The 21,337-nt window shown below is 42.5% G+C and overlaps 1 protein-coding gene across 1 annotated transcript in view; it reads right to left on the bottom strand.

Moving 5' to 3' along the window:
• The window catches only part of itga9 (integrin, alpha 9), a 125,997-nt gene that overhangs the window by 23,549 nt on the left and 81,111 nt on the right, over positions 1-21,337 (bottom strand). The window contains exons 16-20 of the mRNA XM_038975156.1: positions 14,953-15,105; positions 10,161-10,237; positions 9,219-9,366; positions 1,278-1,364; positions 614-693 (exon numbers count right to left, since the gene is read on the bottom strand). Of these exons, the coding sequence (XP_038831084.1) occupies positions 614-693; positions 1,278-1,364; positions 9,219-9,366; positions 10,161-10,237; positions 14,953-15,105 (545 nt within the window). The remainder of the gene's footprint in view (positions 1-613; positions 694-1,277; positions 1,365-9,218; positions 9,367-10,160; positions 10,238-14,952; positions 15,106-21,337) is intronic.

Raw genomic sequence — 21,337 nt, 5'->3', positions numbered from 1 at the left:
TGTTAAGATTTTTTTTTACTCCTGAACTTATTTAGGCTTGCCATAACAAAGGGGTTGAATACTTTTTGACTCAAGACATTTCAGCTTTTCATCTTTAATTACTTTGCAAAAAATTTTAAAAACATAATTCCACTTTGACATTAAAGGGTATTGGGTAGGCCAGTTACAAAAATATATACATTTAGTACATTTTAAGTTCAGGCTTTAACAACAAAATGTGTAAAAGTCAAGGGGTGCGATTATTTTCTGAAGGCACTCTATGTGTGTGTATGTGTGGGGGAGAACTTCTACTCTGACTACCTGGCATGATTCGCAAAGTGTACAAATGAAATGTAAATATTTTACCAGTCTATATCGTGTGTATATCGTGTGTATATCGTCATTACCAACAAATGGTCCGGGTTTAGGCTTACCTTACACTAACAACTTTCTCTTTTACTCAACGTACAGCGTCTCAACGTACAGCGTCTCAACGTACAGCGTCTCAACGTACAGCGTCTCAACTTACAGCGTCTCAACTTACAGCGTCTCAACGTACAGCGTCTCAACGTACAGCGTCTCAACGTACAGCGTCTCAACGTACAGCGTCTCAACGTACAGCGTCTCAACTTACCTTTTTGCATGAACTACAAACTGCAATGTCTCATTTTCCCCTGAAAGCCGGCTTGTGTCGAAGATCACTGCAAGATGATACTGAGGAAAGACAAGGTAAGAGGAGAAGTATTGGGGAAAGCTTTTAGTAAAGTGACATGATGTATATCAAGTAGTTGTCAAAATCTTTGCTTTTCAGGCTCTCCAGAGTGACATGGCCCAGTGACTGCAGACAATAGTGTAAGTGTATAGTATGCCATCCTGTTGTGGTTGTGTTTATAACAACTAGGCACTACATGGTATGTATGGAAAGACGTTTATGTCTAAACTACAAACCGACAAGTATTGACTGTAAAAAATGCATATGTAAAAGTTCAGTGATTATGTTTAGGACAGCTACATTAGTCTGTGCTCTTGCTAAAGGAAATGTTGTGCTTGGGTAAGGATAACAACTAAACACTGAATGGTATGTTTGGTATGGGAAGACTGATGTAGAAACTACAAAACGTATTGTCTGTAAAATATTTATATTATGTAAACAATCTGCCAAGACCATTAGGAGCTATACCTTAGTCTGTGCTCTCTAAAAAAAGGTTGTGATTGGGTAAAGACAACAGGACACTATCTATAGCATGGTAACTGTATAATACATGTAAACATTTTGCCATTACAATTAGGAGCTATACCTTAGTCTGTGCTCTCATGAAGGGAAATCCCACGCTGCATTTGAGGAAGTCTAAATCAACAAGACCACAGGAAATACCCTTCTCTTCCTTCAATAGAGAAACACACAGGGAGGGAGGGATGGGGGAAGACGGAGGGAGTGAGAACCAAGGTGAACGCAGCATAAAGAAAATATGATCACCGTGAAATACTCACTTCACATTATATACAGTGGGGCAAAAAAGTATTTAGTCAGCCACCAATTGTGCAAGTTCTCCCACTTAAAAAGATGAGAGAGGCCTGTAATTTTCATCATGGGTACACTTCAACTATGACAGACAAAATGAGAAAAAAAAATCCAGAAAATCACATTGTAGGATTTTTAATGAATTTATTTGCAAATTATGGTGGAAAATAAGTATTTGGTCAATAACAAAAGTTTATCGCAATACTTTGTTAAAAGCTGTGCCTGTGAGGAGAAAGTATAGTAGTGTATAAACTGACTAGATATTAGTTCCTACAAAAACATTTCATATTTTTACAATGCAGGTAAACATTTAGCTAATAATATACAATGACGTACGCTCAATGGTAAAGAACTGACGACAGAAAAAAATTATAAATGATCACACTCCACACTCTCTTGTCCCTGCGGGAGAGGACGGTAGGTAAGAGGGAGGATAATCTCTAATTAGCGCAGGTAATAGGTCCTGGTTAAAAGTAGTACACTATATAGGTAATAGGTCCTGGTTAAAAGTAGTACACTATATAGGGTATAGGGTGCCATTTAGGATGGCGCCTGTGTGTTTGGAAGCTTGTCTAAACAGTAGAGAGCTTCACCGGCTGGACAGTATAAACACGGTGTGTGTGTGTGTGTGTGTGTGTGTGTGTGTGTGTGTGTGTAAACACTCTGACTCTGAGAGGAGGAAGAATTCAAACAGTGAGAGTTCACTAAGGGGCTGCTGTTTCTGTGTGTGTGTGTGTGTGTGTGTGTGTGTGTGTGTGTGTGTGTGTGTGTGGAGGCACATTGTGTGTGTATGTGTGCGCTGTATGTGTGTGCAGGTGTGTGACTACATGTGTGTGGAGGAGGAGGAGGATAAAAGTAAGAAGGCTGTGACACATCACAACTTTGACAAGTTCACTGATAAAAACAGACAAAGTAGTGCTTCTGGAATGTTCAGCAGAGCTGGAAGAGGTAAATCAATGGACAACAAATATCTTCATTTATGCCTGCACGGAATCCTACTGAAGCTTTTGCACTGAATCCTACTGCAGCTTTTTCATCTTTTAAAATACTGTATTATTATTTCTACACAATTGTCAGCTTGGAAAAAGCTAAATAGTATCAAAAGTCTTCAATGAACTACTACAGCACAGGTGTCAAACTCATTCCAGGGAGGGCCTAGTGTCTGCAGGTCTTTAGTTTTTCCATTAAATTAAGCCCTATACAACCAGGTGTGGGGAGTTCCTTACTAATTAGTCACCTTAATTCATCAATCAAGTACAAAAGAGTAGTGAAAACCCTCAGACACTCAGCCCTCCGTGGAATGAATTTGACACCTGTGAACTAGAGTATTCATAAGGGAACTACAGCGATTCCTAACCTCAACTGGACCTAAACTACTAACTTCTGGATATGCTGCATACAAGGGATATAGTTTAGAGATTTGCAGCTTATCTACAAGCGAGATAGATTAGAGGAGAGATGTGTTGCTTATTTACCAGAGAGATAGGAGAGATGTGTTGCTTATTTACCAGGGAGATAGGAGAGATGTGTTGCTTATTTACCAGGGAGATAGATTAGAGGAGAGATGTGTTGCTTATTTACCAGGGAGATAGATTAGAGGAGAGATGTGTTGCTTATTTACCAGGGAGATAGATTAGAGGAGAGATGTGTTGCTTATTTACCAGGGAGATAGATTAGAGGAGAGATGTGTTGCTTATTTACCAGGGAGATAGATTAGAGGAGAGATGTGTTGCTTATTTACCAGGGAGATAGATTAGAGGAGAGATGTGTTGCTTATTTACCAGGGAGATAGATTAGAGGAGAGATGTGTTGCTTATTTACCAGGGAGATAGATTAGAGGAGAGATGTGTTGCTTATTTACCAGAGAGATAGATTAGAGGAGAGATGTGTTGCTTATTTACCAGAGAGATAGATTAGAGGAGAGATGTGTTGCTTATTTACCAGGGAGATAGATTAGAGGAGAGATGTGTTGCTTATTTACCAGGGAGATAGATTAGAGGAGAGATGTGTTGCTTATTTACCAGGGAGATAGATTAGAGGAGAGATGTGTTGCTTATTTACCAGGGAGATAGGAGAGATGTGTTGCTTATTTACCAGGGAGATAGATTAGAGGAGAGATGTGTTGCTTATTTACCAGGGAGATAGATTATAGGAGAGATGTGTTGCTTATTTACCAGGGAGATAGATTAGAGGAGAGATGTGCTGCTTATTTACCAGGGAGATAGCTTAGAGGAGAGATGTGTTGCTTATTTACCAGGGAGATAGATTAGAGGAGAGATGTGTTGCTTATTTACCAGGGAGATAGATTAGAGGAGAGATGTGCTGCTTATTTACCAGGGAGATAGATTAGAGGAGAGATGTGTTGCTTATTTACCAGGGAGATAGATTAGAGGAGAGATGTGTTGCTTATTTACCAGGGAGATAGATTAGAGGAGAGATGTGTTGCTTATTTACCAGGGAGATAGATTAGAGGAGAGATGTGTTGCTTATTTACCAGGGAGATAGATTAGAGGAGAGATGTGCTGCTTATTTACCAGGGAGATAGATTAGAGGAGAGATGTGTTGCTTATTTACCAGGGAGATAGATTAGAGGAGAGATGTGTTGCTTATTTACCAGGGAGATAGATTAGAGGAGAGATGTGCTGCTTATTTACCAGGGAGATAGATTAGAGGAGAGATGTGCTGCTTATTTACCAGGGAGATAGATTAGAGGAGAGATGTGTTGCTTATTTACCAGGGAGATAGATTAGAGGAGAGATGTGTTGCTTATTTACCAGGGAGATAGATTAGAGGAGAGATTTGCTGCATATTTAACAGTCGTTACCTCTCCCTCCTCTGCTCACACACTTACGAGAAAAACATAAATCCACACACCTATCATTACAAACTCTCCTCCTCCTCCTCCTCTTCTTCTTGCCATAGCACCTACCAACTATTACCAGTCATTAGATTTACCCTCCTTTGCTCACACCATGATGAGGAAACATCACTCCACACACCCATCATCGAGCCTCCCCTCCTTCTTCCACTCTTCCCTCCCTTACTCATCAGTTTCCCAGCTCCAGGCCAGGGTGGGGTGGGGGGTTAGGGTGGGGCTGTGCCCTTAGTCTTCATTAAGTCAGCTAAAATAATCCCTCTTCCCCTGCCCCCCCACATCCCCCCAAAACCTACTACCCCCACAGCCACCTGTATGGATGCAACTGGGATCCCAGCAGAGAGGGAGGGGACCCCAACAGAACTGGAACTGATCAATGGAGGAATTTCCTAGCTATTTCCTGTATTCCTTCAGTGCTGCTGTGCAAACAGCGCTGGGTCTCCAGGGAAGGGGGTGGGCTGGTGGGGTGAGATACCACAGTGTGCCATCCCAGCAGCAAGATGTGACCTGTTGCCACAAGAAAAGGGCAACCAGTGAAGAACAAACATAACATACAACCCATATTTATGTTGATTTATTTTCCCTTTTGTACTTTAACTATTTGCACATCGTTACAACACTGTATATAGCCATAGTATGACATTTGAAATGCCTCTATTCCTTTGAAACTTTTGTGATTGTAATGTTTACTGTTAATTTTAAAATTTTACTGTTTATTGTCTATTCCATTTGCTTTGGCAATGTAAACATGTTTCCCATGCCAATAAAGCCCTTTGAATTGAGAACAAGAGTGTGTGAGAGAGAGAGAGAGAGAGAGAGAGAGAGAGAGAGAGAGAGAGAGAGAGAGAGTGGGAGGACTAGGGCAGAGTGGGAGGACAAGGCAGAGTGTGGAGACTTGGGCAGAGTGTGGAGACTTGGGCAGAGTGGGGAGACTTGGGCAGAGTGGGGAGACTTGGGCAGAGTGGGGAGACTTGGGCAGAGTGGGGAGACTTGGGCAGAGTGGGGAGACTTGGGCAGAGTGGGGAGACTTGGGCAGAGTGGGAGGACTAGAGCAGAGTGGGAGGACTAGAGCAGAGTGTGGAGACTAGGGCAGAGTGGCAGGATTAGAACAGAGTGTGGAGACTAGGGCAGAGTGGGAGGACTAGGGCAGAGTGTGGAGACTAGGGCAGAGTGTGGAGACTAGGGCAGAGTGTGGAGACTAGGGCAGAGTGTGGAGACTAGGGCAGAGTGTGGAGACTAGGGCAGAGTGTGGAGACTAGGGCAGAGTGTGGAGACAAGGGCAGAGTGTGGAGACTAGGGCAGAGGGGACTACCAGCTGTTTGATAATCTCTCTCTCTCTTCCACACTATCTCTCTATCCATTTTTCTGGTCTTTCTTTCTCCATCTCACTTTCTATGATCTTCCTCTCTTTTTCACTATCTCTGTCACTCTTTCTCTGGTTGTTCCCTCTATTTCTCCCTCTGGCCTCCCTCTCTCCCACTTTTTCTGGTCTTCTGTAGTCATGAACAGATTCATGTTTGGGATTCGGAAAAATGGCAGACCTCTCTAATTTTCTTCCCTCTCTTTCCCCTTTCTTTATTACCCCCTCACCCTCCTTTCCCTCTCTTCTCCACTCGCTCTGGTCTTCCTCCGTCTTCCACGTCTCATGTTAGGATTCTGACAAATGGCAGACCCAGTAAATCTCACTGGGTATATTTAGGTTGTTTTAGTGTCAGCAGAAGGCTTCAGTGGAGTCGTAGTTTGGTGGGAATTACTTTACCCATGAGACCTATCAGTCCCAAAATATTTCACTCACTACCCCTTGGCAGTTACACTCAATGTTTGTTGAGATCTTTAAGGTGGAAGCAAAATGGTGGAAACTCCACCACTATAATGCTTTTATCTATCCAGACTTTACATATTTTTAAACATTGAATGTTTAGAGCCAAGGTGAAGGTGTACGGAACGAATTGACGCAAGCTGATAGAGCTTGAGAAATAGGACATGATTAAAATGAGGCTATGTATCTTTCACCCTCTGTAGTCTACCTCTACAGCTAAACAACTGTGACTAGAACTCTCTACTTTCTTCTGCTTCATAAAGAACTACAAGGACGATTTACCCTTGATTTACCACCTTTATCTGTACAACAGGTTATGAGGAAGGACATACTCCTTAACCACGAGGTTTCAGTGCCCCTGAAATTCCTGTTAAATCATCACGAGTTCGTAAATGTCCCTCTCACTCCTCCAACCGTCTCCCTCACTCCTCCATCTTTCCTGTGGTGCACCTCCCTCCCTCCCTAACTCACATAGCATAGCTCATCCTGTACTCTAAATAAATACTGATAGTGTTGTTGTTGTTGGCTAAGGATTTTGTGTTTGCAATGCTTTTTTTCTGTTTCTTTAGTTCAGTTCAGAAATGCCACTATCATACGAATCTGGACTTTGATATGAGCTTGCCACAGCAGGACTTGGCAGTCTAAATAACAACACTGCTCTGGTTACATGTCTAGCCCTCAAACCAGTACCACACCAGTACCCTGATGTCTATAGTCAGAACCTCTGCTAAAGGCATTTGATTCCTTCTTACTTTACTGCAAAAGCCTCTAGCAGAGGTTCTGGCTGTCCCAAACTCCTGACCTGTCATGAGTAACATAAGCTTCCAAAACACAAACCTGGTGCTCCCTTCCCCCAAAAATAAGCCCACCACCCAGCTCCACCTCATAACCCAGGCTCCTGTGCTTCGGTGTATGCCACTGTGGCAACAGACCTGGGTTCAAATACTATTTGAAATCATTTTAAATACTGGGCTTGATTTTGCTTGCCTGGTGCAATGGAACCAATAGAATAGTCACAAAAGTGACAACCTCGCCAATCTGGCACTATAGGCAGGTTAGACCAAACACTCAAAGTATATGAAAGATTTCAAATAGTATTTGAACCCAGGTCTTCTGAACAGTGTGCTGTCTTCTGGCTCCCTGAGAAGTGAGACGATGTTGAGCTTCTGAAACCAATTCACCTCCCTGGTTTTAAGACAGCTCTGGTTGCAAGAACAACAGTGACATTCCCCCAAAAACACGGAGGGAATGGGAGTTTACGCTCGACTCCACACACACACACACACACACACACACACACACAGACACACAGACACACAGACACACAGACACACAGACAGACACACAGACACACAGACAGACACACAGACACACAGACAGACACACAGACAGACAGACAGACAGACAGACAGACAGACAGACAGACAGACAGACAGACAGACAGACAGACAGACAGACAGACAGACAGAAAGACAGAAAGAGCCTCAGCAGAGAAACGGGAGCTGACCCTTGCAGAACCATAGCGGAGAAGAGGTAGGTAGTATCAACACCTCTATCTTCTACCAGCAGGGAGAAGTAATTACTAAAGTCTCATACAGTAGTCAGACTAAGGCTGTTGCAGACCTAGGTTAAAAAATTATCTGAAATCAACTCAAATACTTTATAATATATACTGTATTAGCTGTGCTTGATTGAGCTTTCCTTATGCAATGGATCCAATTGAAAAGTCCAGAAAATGCAAACCCCGCCCACCTGGCACTCCAGGCAGCCTAAAGCAAATGCTCAAAGTATTTGCAATATTTCAAATAGTATTTAAACCCAGGTCTGACTGTGAGAGACTCCTGTGTCTTCATTTAATATTGTTCCCTTCCTGTCTGTGACTTCCTGGTCCCGCTGGTCCCTCGACCTATTAGCCTCTTAAGCAAAGAGTCTTTCAACCCATTAGCTTCTTTAACAAAGAATCTCTCAACCTATTAGCTTCCCAGACAAAGAGAGACTCTGTTACAGGAGGTAACCCAATACTAAACGTCAAACCTGAAGTTCATAGTTAATTAAATTAGCCAGGTGAAACTAAAACCCTTAAAATACTATTTGCGCAATATTTGAGTAAAATATTATTGTGCATATGTGTAAAATATTATTGTCTCTCTCATCTCTGACATGGCATCTCTCTCCCTCTCATCTCTGACATGGCATCTCTCTCCCTCTCATCTCTGACATGGCATCTCTCTCCCTCTCATCTCTGACATGGCATCTCTCATCTCTGACATGGCATCTCTCTCACTCTCATCTCTGACATGGCATCTCTCATCTCTGACATGGCATCTCTCTCAGGTATGATTAGATCTGTTCTGCCCCCCTTCCATACACGTGCACACTTCCCTTCCATACACGTGCACACTTCCCTTCCATACACGTGCACACTTCCCTTCCCTGCACTTGCACTCTTCCCCTCATGTGATTAAAAGTGATTGAATGCTGGCTCAAATCTGTGTCACGTCATAGCACATAGTCACAGTGTTAGGGAGTTGTTGAATGAGGAGTAGTTTTGTTAGGTATTGTGCTCTTGCTAGGGTTGTAAAATGAAACTTTCCCCCAAAAATCCTAGGTTTTCAAGAATTTGCACTTGTTGGATTCCAGTTGTAGGATTTCCAGTTGTAGGATTCCCTTTCTGAGTATTCTCTCTTGATTCCAGGAATCTTCCAACAGAAGTTTCTGAAAAACTTGGGAATGTTGGGAAAGTTTCTGGAATTTGGCAACCCTATCTCTTGTTGACATGGTTCGTCTGTCCCTAGTCAGTAGTGCATGTGACAGAGTGACAGAAGGTCAGCCAAATTAACTACCTAAACTTGTCTCTCTATGTCTCTCTCTCCTCACAAAGTCTGGCTTCCTCTGTGCTCTCTTTTTTCTCTTCTCTCCTCTCTCTTCCCTCTTCGCCCGTACCTTCTTCTACACAACAGCCTGCACTAACAACAACAACAGAACAACAATAACAGAACTACAGAAATAGAACAACAACCAACCCTCTGCCAGTAGTTGATATAGAAGACCTCTCTGGAGAAGGTGAAGTAGATGTTGGTGTCGTAGGCATCGTCCCCTGCGTTGGAGATGGTCACGTTCAGAGAGACGTTCCTCACTCCTCCTAGGGCAAGGTGGGGATGGACATGGAGCCTGGAGGCAGGAATATAATAGTTAACATTTTATTTGATAGGGACAGAAACAATTAAAACATTGGAAGGGGTTCCTCACTCCTTCCAAGGCTAAGTGGGGACAGACATGGAGCCTAGCAGGATGAGGAATCAGGCATTTCAGTTGATAAACTATTTCAGTTGATTAACTATTTCAGTTGATGAACTATTTCAGTTAATTAGTGCACAGTGCTGATTAACTGCATTTGTTTTCCATTCTCTGGGATCATTATGTATCGTCTCTAATTCAGTAGTAACAAGTAGGCCTATGTATAATACTAGCCTGTCTCAAGACTGCCACTGTCTCTTAATGTGTTTTTGTTTTATATAGAGACATTACCCTGTGAGGTAGAAGTTATTATCATAACTACAGTGGAGTTATCAGAGATATTTCACTCTACACACATACAAAGAACACTGGTAATATATGACTAAGCTGTTTTACTACTGAACCACTGAATAACACCCGATTTTGGTTTCCAAACGTACAGACTGCCAATGATTCATACAACAAAGAGGAAAGGAAAAGACCTCCCTCACTAAATATGGAAAAGGCATGGATGGTTTCCAACCACAACGAGAGCCAATGAGGACGCATCATAGTTCCACTGACCACACCCACACCTCCTCAGTGTGTACAGCATGACGTCAGTCCGCTTTCATAGAGGAGTGGTGAGCAGTGGCCAGAAAAGAAGAAATACACACACCCCTCCACACAATATCAACGAAGTGAGTGGCCAAACAGAGGAACAGACTCTGTCTGTCTGTGTTCTTTACCCAGAAAGCAGCAGTTTCCCATGGAGTCTCAGGTCAGCAGCACAGTCATCAGACAGGCAGTTCTTCTCAAACCATGTCTAGAAGAGGAAACATAACAGAGAGAGTGAGAGGGAGTGAGTGAGTGAGGGAGTGAGATCGAGAGGATAGTGAGGGAGTGAGAGAGAGAGACCGAGAGTTTATATGACCTCACAGTTCCGGTCTGAACACACACAAACTAGAGGGTTGTGTTGTGGTTAATGTGGGATAAATCGACTGACTGGTGAACTGCCATTGCAGCTCTGACGGTCGTGTCTGTGTGTGTGTGTGTGTGTGTGTGTGTGTGTGTGTGTGTGTGTGTGTGTGTGTGTGTGTGTGTGTGTGTCTACAGGATGTCTAGTCTCCAAGAATCACTTGCTTTATATTAACAGATTCTTTTTTGTTTCAAGACTGAGCAGAGCTGATGGACAGTCAGTCATCCAGAACAGCGCTGTCCATTCGCTTGGTCTGAAGAAACTGAAATACAGTCTGTGCCCCAAATACAACCCTATTCCTTATGGAGTGCATTGCTTTGACTACTTTTAAGGGGGAAAAGGGAGCGATTTGGGATGCAACCAGACAGTACAGTGCAGTTGCAGCCCATGAAACTCCCCACAAATAGTTCTCTAAGTGTTGAAAGATGCAAAAAGTTGCTAATTCTCCACTTTTTCATGAGCACAAGTGGTGGAAATGGGAGTAGGGGGATGATTATTTAAATGTTGGTGGGGTAGAGGAGGGGTGGGTGGGTGGGGGTAGAGGAGGGGTGGGTGGGGTAGAGGAGGGGTGGGCGGGGGTAGAGGAGGGGTGGGTGGGGGTAGAGGGGTGGGTGGGGGTAGAGTAGGGGTGGGTGGGGTAGAGGAGAGGTGGGTGGGGGTAGAGGAGGGGTGGGTGGGGGTAGAGGAGGGGTGGGTGGGGGTAGAGGAGAGGTGGGTGGGGTAGAGGAGAGGTGGGTGCGGTAGAGGAGAGGTGGGTGCGGTAGAGGAGAGGTGGGTGGGGTAGAGGAGGGGTGGGTGGGGGTAGAGGAGGGGTGGGTGGGGGTAGAGGAGGGGTGGGTGGGGTAGAGGAGGGGTGGGTGGGGTAGAGGAGAGGTGGGAGGGGTAGATCAGAGGTAGGTGGGGTAGAGGAGGGGTGGGTGGGGTAGAGGAGGGGTGGGTGGGGTAGAGGAGAGGTGGGTGGGGGTAGAGGAGGAGTGGGTGGGGTAGAGGAGAGGTGGGTGCTAGAAAAATAACTAAATGAATCAACCTTCCAAATTTCTTTCAAGGAAAGAAAACAGTGGTAACACCAAGTGGTAACTGAAACCACCTCGTTATAACGATCATTTGAGGTTATTTCTTTGACATTCCTCTGCTGATACAGAGGAAAACGTGACTTTGCTTTCAGGTACCAGGGTTAGAGGATGGATTCTTAAAGTATTCCTACAATTTAAAGGAAATTAATATACTGTATATTTAAATTAAACTGATAGACTCTCGGCAGAAAGTATTCAGCGATTTTTCAGCATTGAAAAGTCTTGGCTCCAACCACTGCCACGCCCCCGCCAATCCCACCACCTAAGCTCCATTTTGATCCAGAATAAAACAATGGTTTTGGAGCGATTTCGGGGGGTAACTCAGACCTGGACTCAAATCTGGGTCCAGCGACTGTCAATCAAACACCTTAGTTGTTACAGCAAAACTCTTAGTGAGGTTGCTAGGTGTTGTCACTACAGTAGGTTGTGTGTGAGGATTTCAACCTACGTATAGGCAACACAAAACCTGTTACCTCATTCAACCTACATATAAGCAACACAACAACTGTAGCCTGTTATCTCAATCAACAGACATATAGGCAGTGGTGTTAAGTACTTAAGTGAAAATACTTGAAAGTACTACTTAAGTAATTTTTTGGGGTTATCTGTACTTTACTTTTACTTCACTACATTCCTAAAGAAAATATTATACTTTCTGCTCCATACATTTTCCCTGACACACAAAAGTACTCGTTACATTTTGAATGCTTAGCAGGACAGGAAAATGGTCTAATTCACACATTTGTGACTTGTTTCAGGAAACTAGGCGGATGTCGCGTGTCACTACTTCACAGGACTGCCATTTGAACTTTAAAAAAAACAACCTAAATGCGTTTTTTGTCCAAAATGCCTTCTGTAACATGTGAACTGTCATGTGCCTTAATAACAAACTTGTATGCCATCTGTAAATACGAATAAAATCGTAAAAACTACGAGCCTTGTTGGTTTAGCCACAGAAAAAGTCAGCAACCTTCCCGCTAGCCATGATTGGCTGAGATAATGAGTGGGCTGGATATACCGAGAGATGTGTTCGGATTGGTTTGCCATGCAGCTTGCTTCTGTCTATTTGAGCTGGTCAGTATGTGTATGTAATCCTTTCTAACGTGGCTTTTTTAGAAAGATATCATGTAGTAGAGCTGCGTAAGTGTTGCTCTCCACTTTCTGGAGAACCAAGTTCTGAAATCAGTGGAAGTAGAGTATGATAGTTAAGGAGATGGAGAAAACACCTGTCTCGGGATTACATCTTCAAACTAAGGGCAACCTTGGCATCCGTGATAGGGAGAAGCGTCCATCCATGTATACGGTTAAGATAGTCTAGCTAGCAAAATGTTCAGATATTATACGTTTCTGATTTTGTCAGAAAGTCATTTCATTTCAAGTTAAAGTGTACTGTTAACTAGTTAGCGAACATTAGCTGGCTGGCTCGCTAGCTAACGTGACGTGTATGATCTGTGTAGTAATATTTTACGTATCTCAGAGCCATTTGCTTTGCTAGTTTAGCATAATGTTAGCTAGCTAACATTGAACCTGGTTGGTTAGCTACCTGCAGATTCATGCAGGGTAATACCGTCATGAGTTGGGATTAGGTTCATTGTTTAGCTAGCTAGCTAGCTACATGTCTCAACAAAAGACTCCAATATGCAAGTAAAGATTTCAATAGAATGTTCATGATGTCATTGCGACATCTGCTGATAGACGTAGCTGGTAAATTTGTTCTAGCTATCTACTCTGATTTCAGAGCACTCTCGTCTGAGTGTGCCAGAGCGCAGAATAACTGACGAAATTACGAACACTCAACACCCGTTGAATATGGCCAGTGTCAGTAAACATTGGCAATAAAGCGCAATTAAATTGTTGCCAGCAGCACAGTTGCCGTCACCAACACTCTGGATAACATACAAACAGCCTAACCAGCTCTGCTAGGGCAAGTAAAATGGTCAGAGTGAAGTGTTCTCTCATTTGTGTCGTCTGGAAGTAGCTATCAAGCTAGCCAACGTTGGCCAGTTAGCTTGGGTGCTTGACTGCTGCTGTTAGGACAGAACGCTCTGATCAACCCTGCTCCTCAGCCAGAGCGTCCAGTGTGCGCTCTGAACACTCAGAGCGAAACGCTCTGAATTTACAAACGTACAATCTGACAACGAACGCCCAGAGCACACTCTGGCACTCCAGATTAAATGTATGAACACACCCATAGTATAAACCAGCCTTTAGTCTTGAATTCTTTGGTTGTTTAGTACATGGCCTCATATCTGAATCCTTAAAGAGATTTAAAGACAATTTTCTCAAAAGTGAGGTTACAAGTTTATCAATTTTCAAAACAGAATTACTTTCCCATTGTTCAACTGGAGTGTATGATATACCATGTTCTAGCTCTGAGTCTCTACTTTTATTCAAAGTAAAAAACACAATTTCAAATTTTTATAGATAAGACCAAATCGAGCCGGGCGATCACATTTATCAAGAGAACACCCCTGGTCATCCCTACTGCCTCTGATCTGGCGGACTCACTAAACACATGCTTCATTTGTAAATGATGTCTGAGTGTTGGAGCGTGCTCCTGGCTATCCGTAAATAAAATTTAAAAAACAACAAGAAAATGGTGCCGTCTGGTTTGCTTCATATAAGGAATTTGAAACAATTTATACTTTACTGTTGATGCTTAAGTATATTTGAGCAATTACATTTACTTTTGATAGTTAAGTATATAGTTAACTATGGGGTGGCAGGTAGCCTAGTGGTTAGAGCTTGTAACCGAAAGATTGCAAGATCGAATCCCCTGACAAGGTAAAAATCTGTCGTTCTGCACCTGAACAAGGCAGTTAACCCACTGTTCCTAGGCCGTCATTGAAATTAAGAATTTGTTCTTAATTGACTTGCCTAGTTAAATAAAGGTAAAAAATATATATATATATATTTGAAACCAAATACATTAGACTTTTACTCAAGTAGTATTTTACTGGGCGACTTTCACTTTTAATTTAATAATTTTCTGTTAAGGTATCTTTTACAATTGATGACAATTGGGTACTTTTTCCACCACTGCATACAGGCAACACAACAACTGTAGAATGTTACCTCATTCAACGTACATACAGGCAACACAACAACTGAAGCCTGTTACCTCATTCAATGTACATACAGGCAACACAACAACTGTAGAATGTTACCTCATTCAACGTACATACAGGCAACACAACAACTGTAGAATGTTACCTCATTCAACGTACATACAGGCAACACAACAACTGTAGAATGTTACCTCATTCAACGTACATACAGGCATCACAACAACTGTAGAATGTTACCTCATTCAACGTACATACAGGCAACACAACAACTGTAGAATGTTACCTCATTCAACGTACATACAGGCAACACAACAACTGTAGAATGTTACCTCATTCAACGTACATACAGGCAACACAACAACTGTAGAATGTTACCTCATTCAACGTACATACAGGCAACACAACAACTGTAGAATGTTACCTCATTCTTTGCTGCTATCTTGTCTCCTTTCTTCCAGCGCAGTACAGGTGTGAGAGCAGGCAGGTCATTGTCAAGATGTCCATCCATCACATGCTTCCCCAGGGTGTAGGCCACTTCAAAGGTGATGGCTGTGAACACGTCTTTCACGTCCTTCTGCAGAGAGACAGAGAGAAACAAAATGGCTGTTCAAGCACAATGTAATCTCGGAATCCAGAACCAAATCTTAAATGCTCGGTTTGTCATGAGAAAGAGCTAAATGTTACCACCTAGAAAATAAATGCCTTTATCTTATGTCACCATCTGAACCTCTGCGTGGTTTTAAAATAGTTTCCTCCTGCTCTCTAGCAATCTCAACATGGACAGAGCCACCCAAACTTCAGAACTGGATCCTAGGTTCAGAAGAACACTCATGCCAACCTGAAATGTTCTGGCTCATATATTTTCTCCACACATTCTCCTTTTCTGCTTGGTTCCAGCAACTATGGTGGATGCGTAACCAGAGCAGCCCAGTACAGCTCAGCCCAGTACAACTCAGCTCAGCTCAGCCCAGTACAGCTCAGCTCAGCTCAGCCCAGTACAGCTCAGCCCAGTACAGCTCAGCCCAGTACAGCTCAGCCCAGTTTTGGCTGGGCTCAGTAGTGTGAAGAAGGTAAAATGTAATATATTTCATAATAAACACTTGGCATTGCATTGGCCTGTGCTCTATGCTATATTTTTCACTGCGAGGCCATACAACCTGAGAGAACCATAGAGAAAGTGTTTCTTTTGGCACGGGACTTGGAAACAAAAAGCTCTGAATATGATGAAACCCTACATCCTCATTAGAGAATACTGTTGGAAGGGGGACATGGGAAAATCACATCTTTGTCTTTCTCGCTTTTCTTTCATCTATCTCTCCTGTCCATTACACTTCACTCACTCTGTTATTTGAAGAGCTAGAGACTCTCTGATGGTGATGGGTTTGGCTCCATCGTACTGTCTCGTACTACCAACAGACCGGGAAAACTCACACAAGCTGAGGCTTAACAGAAAACAAGTGTTTATCTTTGCCCCATACTAGTGTCTGGCAGCTTGGAGCCAAACCCCTTATGTAAACACAGATGGGTTCACTTTCTTTTTCTTTCCGGTTGGGGGGTCTCTCTCTCCATCTCTCTCCGTCCGTCTCTCTCTCAATTTCCATTCTTTTATCGCTCCATTTTATACCGTCCGTCAATCCACCCATCCCCATCCTCTTCAGGTCATATAGGAGGGCTGAAGTTCTGTCTGGTTGGATTAACACATTAGCCCACACACACACTGACATCCTCTTTGGAGGGGTGACTGTCTGCTACCTAGCAACTTGAGAGAGTTATGGCAGGAAAGAGGAACAGTGTAGTAATGGGTAGGACATGAATGGACAGAAACAGGCCTGGTTACAGGGCTTATTCCTCCATGGGAGGGATACAATACTGCAGCCCGTCCCTATGATCGCCATAACTGAAATTGTAAAATTCACTAAAAGTTTTTGTGAATTATCCTCTTAGTAGTATAGCTTACTTTGTCAAGCTTCTGGTAACGCACAGGTAGAAATATACCAAGATATGCAGTCTTCTTACTGTGCTTAATCTGCTTTACTGTTTGTCATTGAATACGTTTGCTAATTATGTCAATGTATGTATGATTGAAGTATTTCTTTGTTAAATGTCACATTAGACATAACACAAATATCATTGAATATATACTGAACAAAAATATAAAGGCAACATACAACATTATCTAAGATTTTACTGAGTTACAGTTCATATAGGGAAATCAGTCCATTTAAATGAATGAATTAAGCCCTAATCTATGGATTTCACAAGACAAATACCTTTGAAAAGAAGTAGGGGCGTGGAACAGAAAACCAGTCAGTATCTGGTGTGACCACCATTTGCCTCATGCAACGCGACACATCTCCTTCTCATAGAGTTGATCAAGCTGTTGATTGTGGCCTGTGGAATTGGCAGGAACTGGAACACGCTGTCGTACACATCAATCCAGAGCATCCTAAACATGCCCAATGGGTGAAACGTCTGGTGAGTATGAAGGCCATGGAGGAACTGGGACATTTTCAGCTTCCAGGAATTGTGTACAGATCCTTGAGATATGAGGTGATGGAGGCGGAAACGCTGACACAACGTTGACATCAGCAAACCGCTCGCCCACCCAACGCCATACACGCGGTCTGCGGTTGTGAGGCCGGTTGGACATACTGCCAAATTCATTAAAACGACATTGGAGGCAGCTTATGTTAAATTAATATTAAATTATCTGGCAACAGCTCTGGTGGGCATAACTGCAGTCAGCATGTCAATTGCATGCTCCCTCGAAACTCGAGACATCTGTGGCATTTGGTATTGTGACAAAACTGCACATTTTAGAGTGGCCTTTTATTGTCCCCATCACAAGGTGTTTGTGCACAAAATCTGAGAGAATCCTTGGGATCTTTTATTTCAGCTCATGAAACATGCGACCAACTCTTCACATGTTGTGTTTATATTTTTGTTCAGTGTAATTTGATTGGTTTGGTTCCCAACCTTCCATATAGTAAACAATGGGGACGAGCACCTCCCCATCCACATCGAGGGGGCTGAAGTGGAGCTTCAAGTTCCTTGGTGTCCAAATCACTAAGGACTTAAAATGGCCCTCATACGCGCATATTCGTGAAGAAGGCCCAATAGCGCCTCTTCCGCCTCAGGAGGTTGAAAAGGTTTGGCCTGGGCTACATCTGAGTTGATCCTTCTATTTTATAATTTTTTTTGCACTGTCTCTATGCACCCTCACAGGACTCTACACACTGACAATCTAACACACACGCACTTCACTTGCTCACACACACATAACACGCACACACATTTATACTGACTACACTCATGCACACACTCATATACTATCATCATATACGCTGCTGCTACTCTGTTTATCATATATCCTGATGCCTAGTCACCTTAACCCTATACATATCTACCTCTATCACTCCAGTATCCCTGCACATTGTAAATATGGTACTGGAACTGACCCTGTATATAGTATGCTTACTTACTTTCTTTTCTTGTGTTCTTCTTATTTTTGTTTCTCATGTGTTTTTGTTCTACCTTAAGTTATTTTTAGTATTACACTGTTATTGATTACTGCATTATTGGGGTTAGAGCTTGGAAGAAAGGCATTTCACTGTACTTGTGCATGTGACATCAGAACTTGAAACACACAGCATGGACGTACACTACCGTTCAAAAGTTTGGGGTCACTTAGAAATTTCCTTGTTTTTGAAAGAAAATCATTTTTTTTGTCCATTAAAATAACATCAAATTTATCAGAAATACAGTGTAGACATTGTTAATGTTGTAAATGAAGAGGCGACGCAGGGGTGCTGGCCTACTAGGCAGAGTTGCAAAGAAAAAGCCATATCTCAGACTGGCCAATAAAAAGAAAAGATGGGCAAAAGAACACAGACACTGGACAGAGGAACTCTGCCTAGTAGGCCAGCATCCCTGCGTCGCCTCTTCATCTACAACATTAACAATGTCTACACTGTATTTCTCATCAATTTTATGTTATTTTAATGGACAAAAAAATATATTTTCTTTCAAAAACAAGGACATTTCTAAGTGACCCCAAACTTTGAACAGTAGTGTATGGACATGCATAAACACGCACGCACGCATAAACACGCACACACGCATAAACACGCACAAACAAGCACACAGGTCGTGTACTGTTTGAGAGAGGGGCTGGCCTTTCAAATTCCCAGTGGTGTTTAGAGCTAAATGCTTCAAATAAGGCCTGTCCAGTGGCCTCTGAGTGAACCTACCTCCAGGGACCAGTCAGCCACAGGCCAGTGTCCCCACATTCAGCTGCAGCCCAGCACTCCAACACTAAAGGACTTAAATGGAGTTGTTGCAAAACATTAAACATAACTAGTGTTTGTTGTGTGAACTCTTGGAATTCTAAATGCCCTTTAAGTGAGTAGGGAAATAAAAAGTTGTAGTCCCTGGTAGCCATTAGGACCTTCATTAAACAACAACGTAGACTAGTTTAGAGGTCTTTCCACTAGATCTTGTCAAACAGAGACTGTATTATTGTGGGAGACGGAGACAGAGCCTGGGTCCCAAATGGCACCTTCTTCCTTATACAGTATAGTACACTACTATAAGACCTGGTCAAAAGTAGTGCACTATATAGGGAATAGGGTGCCATTTGGAATGGAACCACTTCCCAAACCCAGAGTCAGGAACAGAACTATGCTTGGCTGGATTCTGAGAAAGAGCAGCAGGACTCACATCACATCCCCCTTTATATTAGGAAACAGTGGAGGTCATTGGTAAGCCTTCTTTGGCCCAAGCTTTTATCAGGCAGTTATTAATGTTCACCATACCACCCCACCTCAACCCCTGCCTCCCAAGCCCCCCAGTCCCCCCCCGGCCCTAGTTTCAGGCTCCTACCTCACCCCAACCCCCCACCCTTTCAAACCCAGCTCCCCAACCCTACATAGTCCACTACTCCAGCCTCCCACCCCAGCTCACGCTCCCTCCCAGTGATGCTGTTAACTCCTGTATTTATAGAACACAGGAGTTACTGAGCTCCAACTGAAACTGAGACCTACTGGGCGTTAACAGACTGTTGCCTTTAATTGTGTGAATGGAATGGACCCACACAACAACTGGTCCTTACATACAGGTACCGGTCACAGACACACACTAACACACATACACACCGAGGGCACACACACCGGTCACAGCGCTGGACACACACACATGAGAGACAGCATGGCAACAGGTCACTCTATAGTGAAAGGCTGCCATTGTATGAACCAACACTCGTTTGTACTCAGACGCCTCAGGGAGGGTCTGTTTCATTCAATTGTGCCCTTTCACATCGGACGGAACACAAGCACTGATGGAGAATGAGTTTATGTTCTATAGAATGAGTTTCTGTTCTTTAGAATGAGTTTATGTACTATAGAATGAGTTTCTGTTCTATAGAATGAGTTTCTGTTCTATAGAATGAGTTTCTGTTCTATAGAATGAGTTTATGTACTATAGAATGAGTTTCTGTTCTTTAGAATGAGTTTCTGTTCTATAGAATGAGTTTCTGTTCTTTAGAATGAGTTTCTGTTCTTTAGAATGAGTTTCTGTTCTATAGAATGAGTTTCTGTTCTTTAGAATGAGTTTCTGTTCTATAGAATGAGTTTCTGTTCTTTAGAATGAGTTTCTGTTCTTTAGAATGAGTTTCTGTTCTTTAGAATGAGTTTGTTCTATAGAAGGAGTTTCTGTTCTATAGAATGAGTTTCTGTTCTATAGAATGAGTTTCTGTTCTATAGAATGAGTTTCTGTTCTATAGAATGAGTTTCTGTTCTATAGAATGAGTTTCTGTTCTATAGAATGAGTTTCTGTTCTATAGAATGAGTTTCTGTTCTATAGAATGAGTTTCTGTTCTTTATGTTCTTTAGAATGAGTTTCTGTTCTTTAGAACATATTATTAGAATAAAAAGTTACGACAGTCATCAAGGAAAGCTTCAACTCAAATACACAGTCATAAAACAGAGAGTTTAAAGATTTGGAGGAGTTCATGTGACATACTGGAGGTTCATTCACGTTTATCCCCAGAGAGAGATAGAAAGGAAGAGAGAAAGAGACAGTTTGAGTGAGTGAGAAGGAGGATACATGGCCAATAAACCAGGGTCCATGTCCCCTAGCTCAACATCAGGCACTACTCTGTGACTAGTTGTCATTTGGATTTTTGTCACTGAAACTACCTTTCTTGGTCATCTGACAACTTGATCTACCATCAAGTTGTTTACAATATAGGCCTACTTACAATATACACTGAACAAAAACATAAACGCAACATGCGACAATTTCAACTATTTTACTGAGTTACAGTTCATATAAGGAAATCAGTCAATTGAAATAAATGCATTAGGCCCTTATCTATAGAATTCACATGACTGGGCATGGCTCCTATAACTATAAACTACTAATTTGACTATGTTTCATGGCATTTCAATCAACCTGGGAGCAATTCTCAGGCAGTATAGCATTGTCTTGCATTTATTTTTGTTTTCAGTTTGATAACACTGGACAAAATGACTACTTAGGATACTGACAATTTGCTACTCTTTACTGTATTTTAAGGATTGTTATACCCGGAACTATTTACCCACACAGGCACAGCAGCCTAAGTGTCACGCTCTGACCGTAGATTGCTTTGTATGTTTCTATTTTCTGTTTGGTCAGGGTGTGATGTGGGTGGGCATTCTATGTTTGTATGTCTATGTTTTCTATTTCTATTGTGTTTGGCCTGGTATGGTTCCCAATCAGAGGCAGCTGTCAATCGTTGTCTCTGATTGAGAACCATACTTAGGTAG

This window comes from Salvelinus namaycush, chromosome 35 (genome assembly GCF_016432855.1).
Source record: "Salvelinus namaycush isolate Seneca chromosome 35, SaNama_1.0, whole genome shotgun sequence".
Classification (NCBI taxonomy): Eukaryota; Metazoa; Chordata; class Actinopteri; order Salmoniformes; family Salmonidae; genus Salvelinus; species Salvelinus namaycush.
The sequence above is the reverse complement of the archived record's forward strand: the minus strand, read 5'-3'. Positions and strand labels throughout refer to the sequence as shown.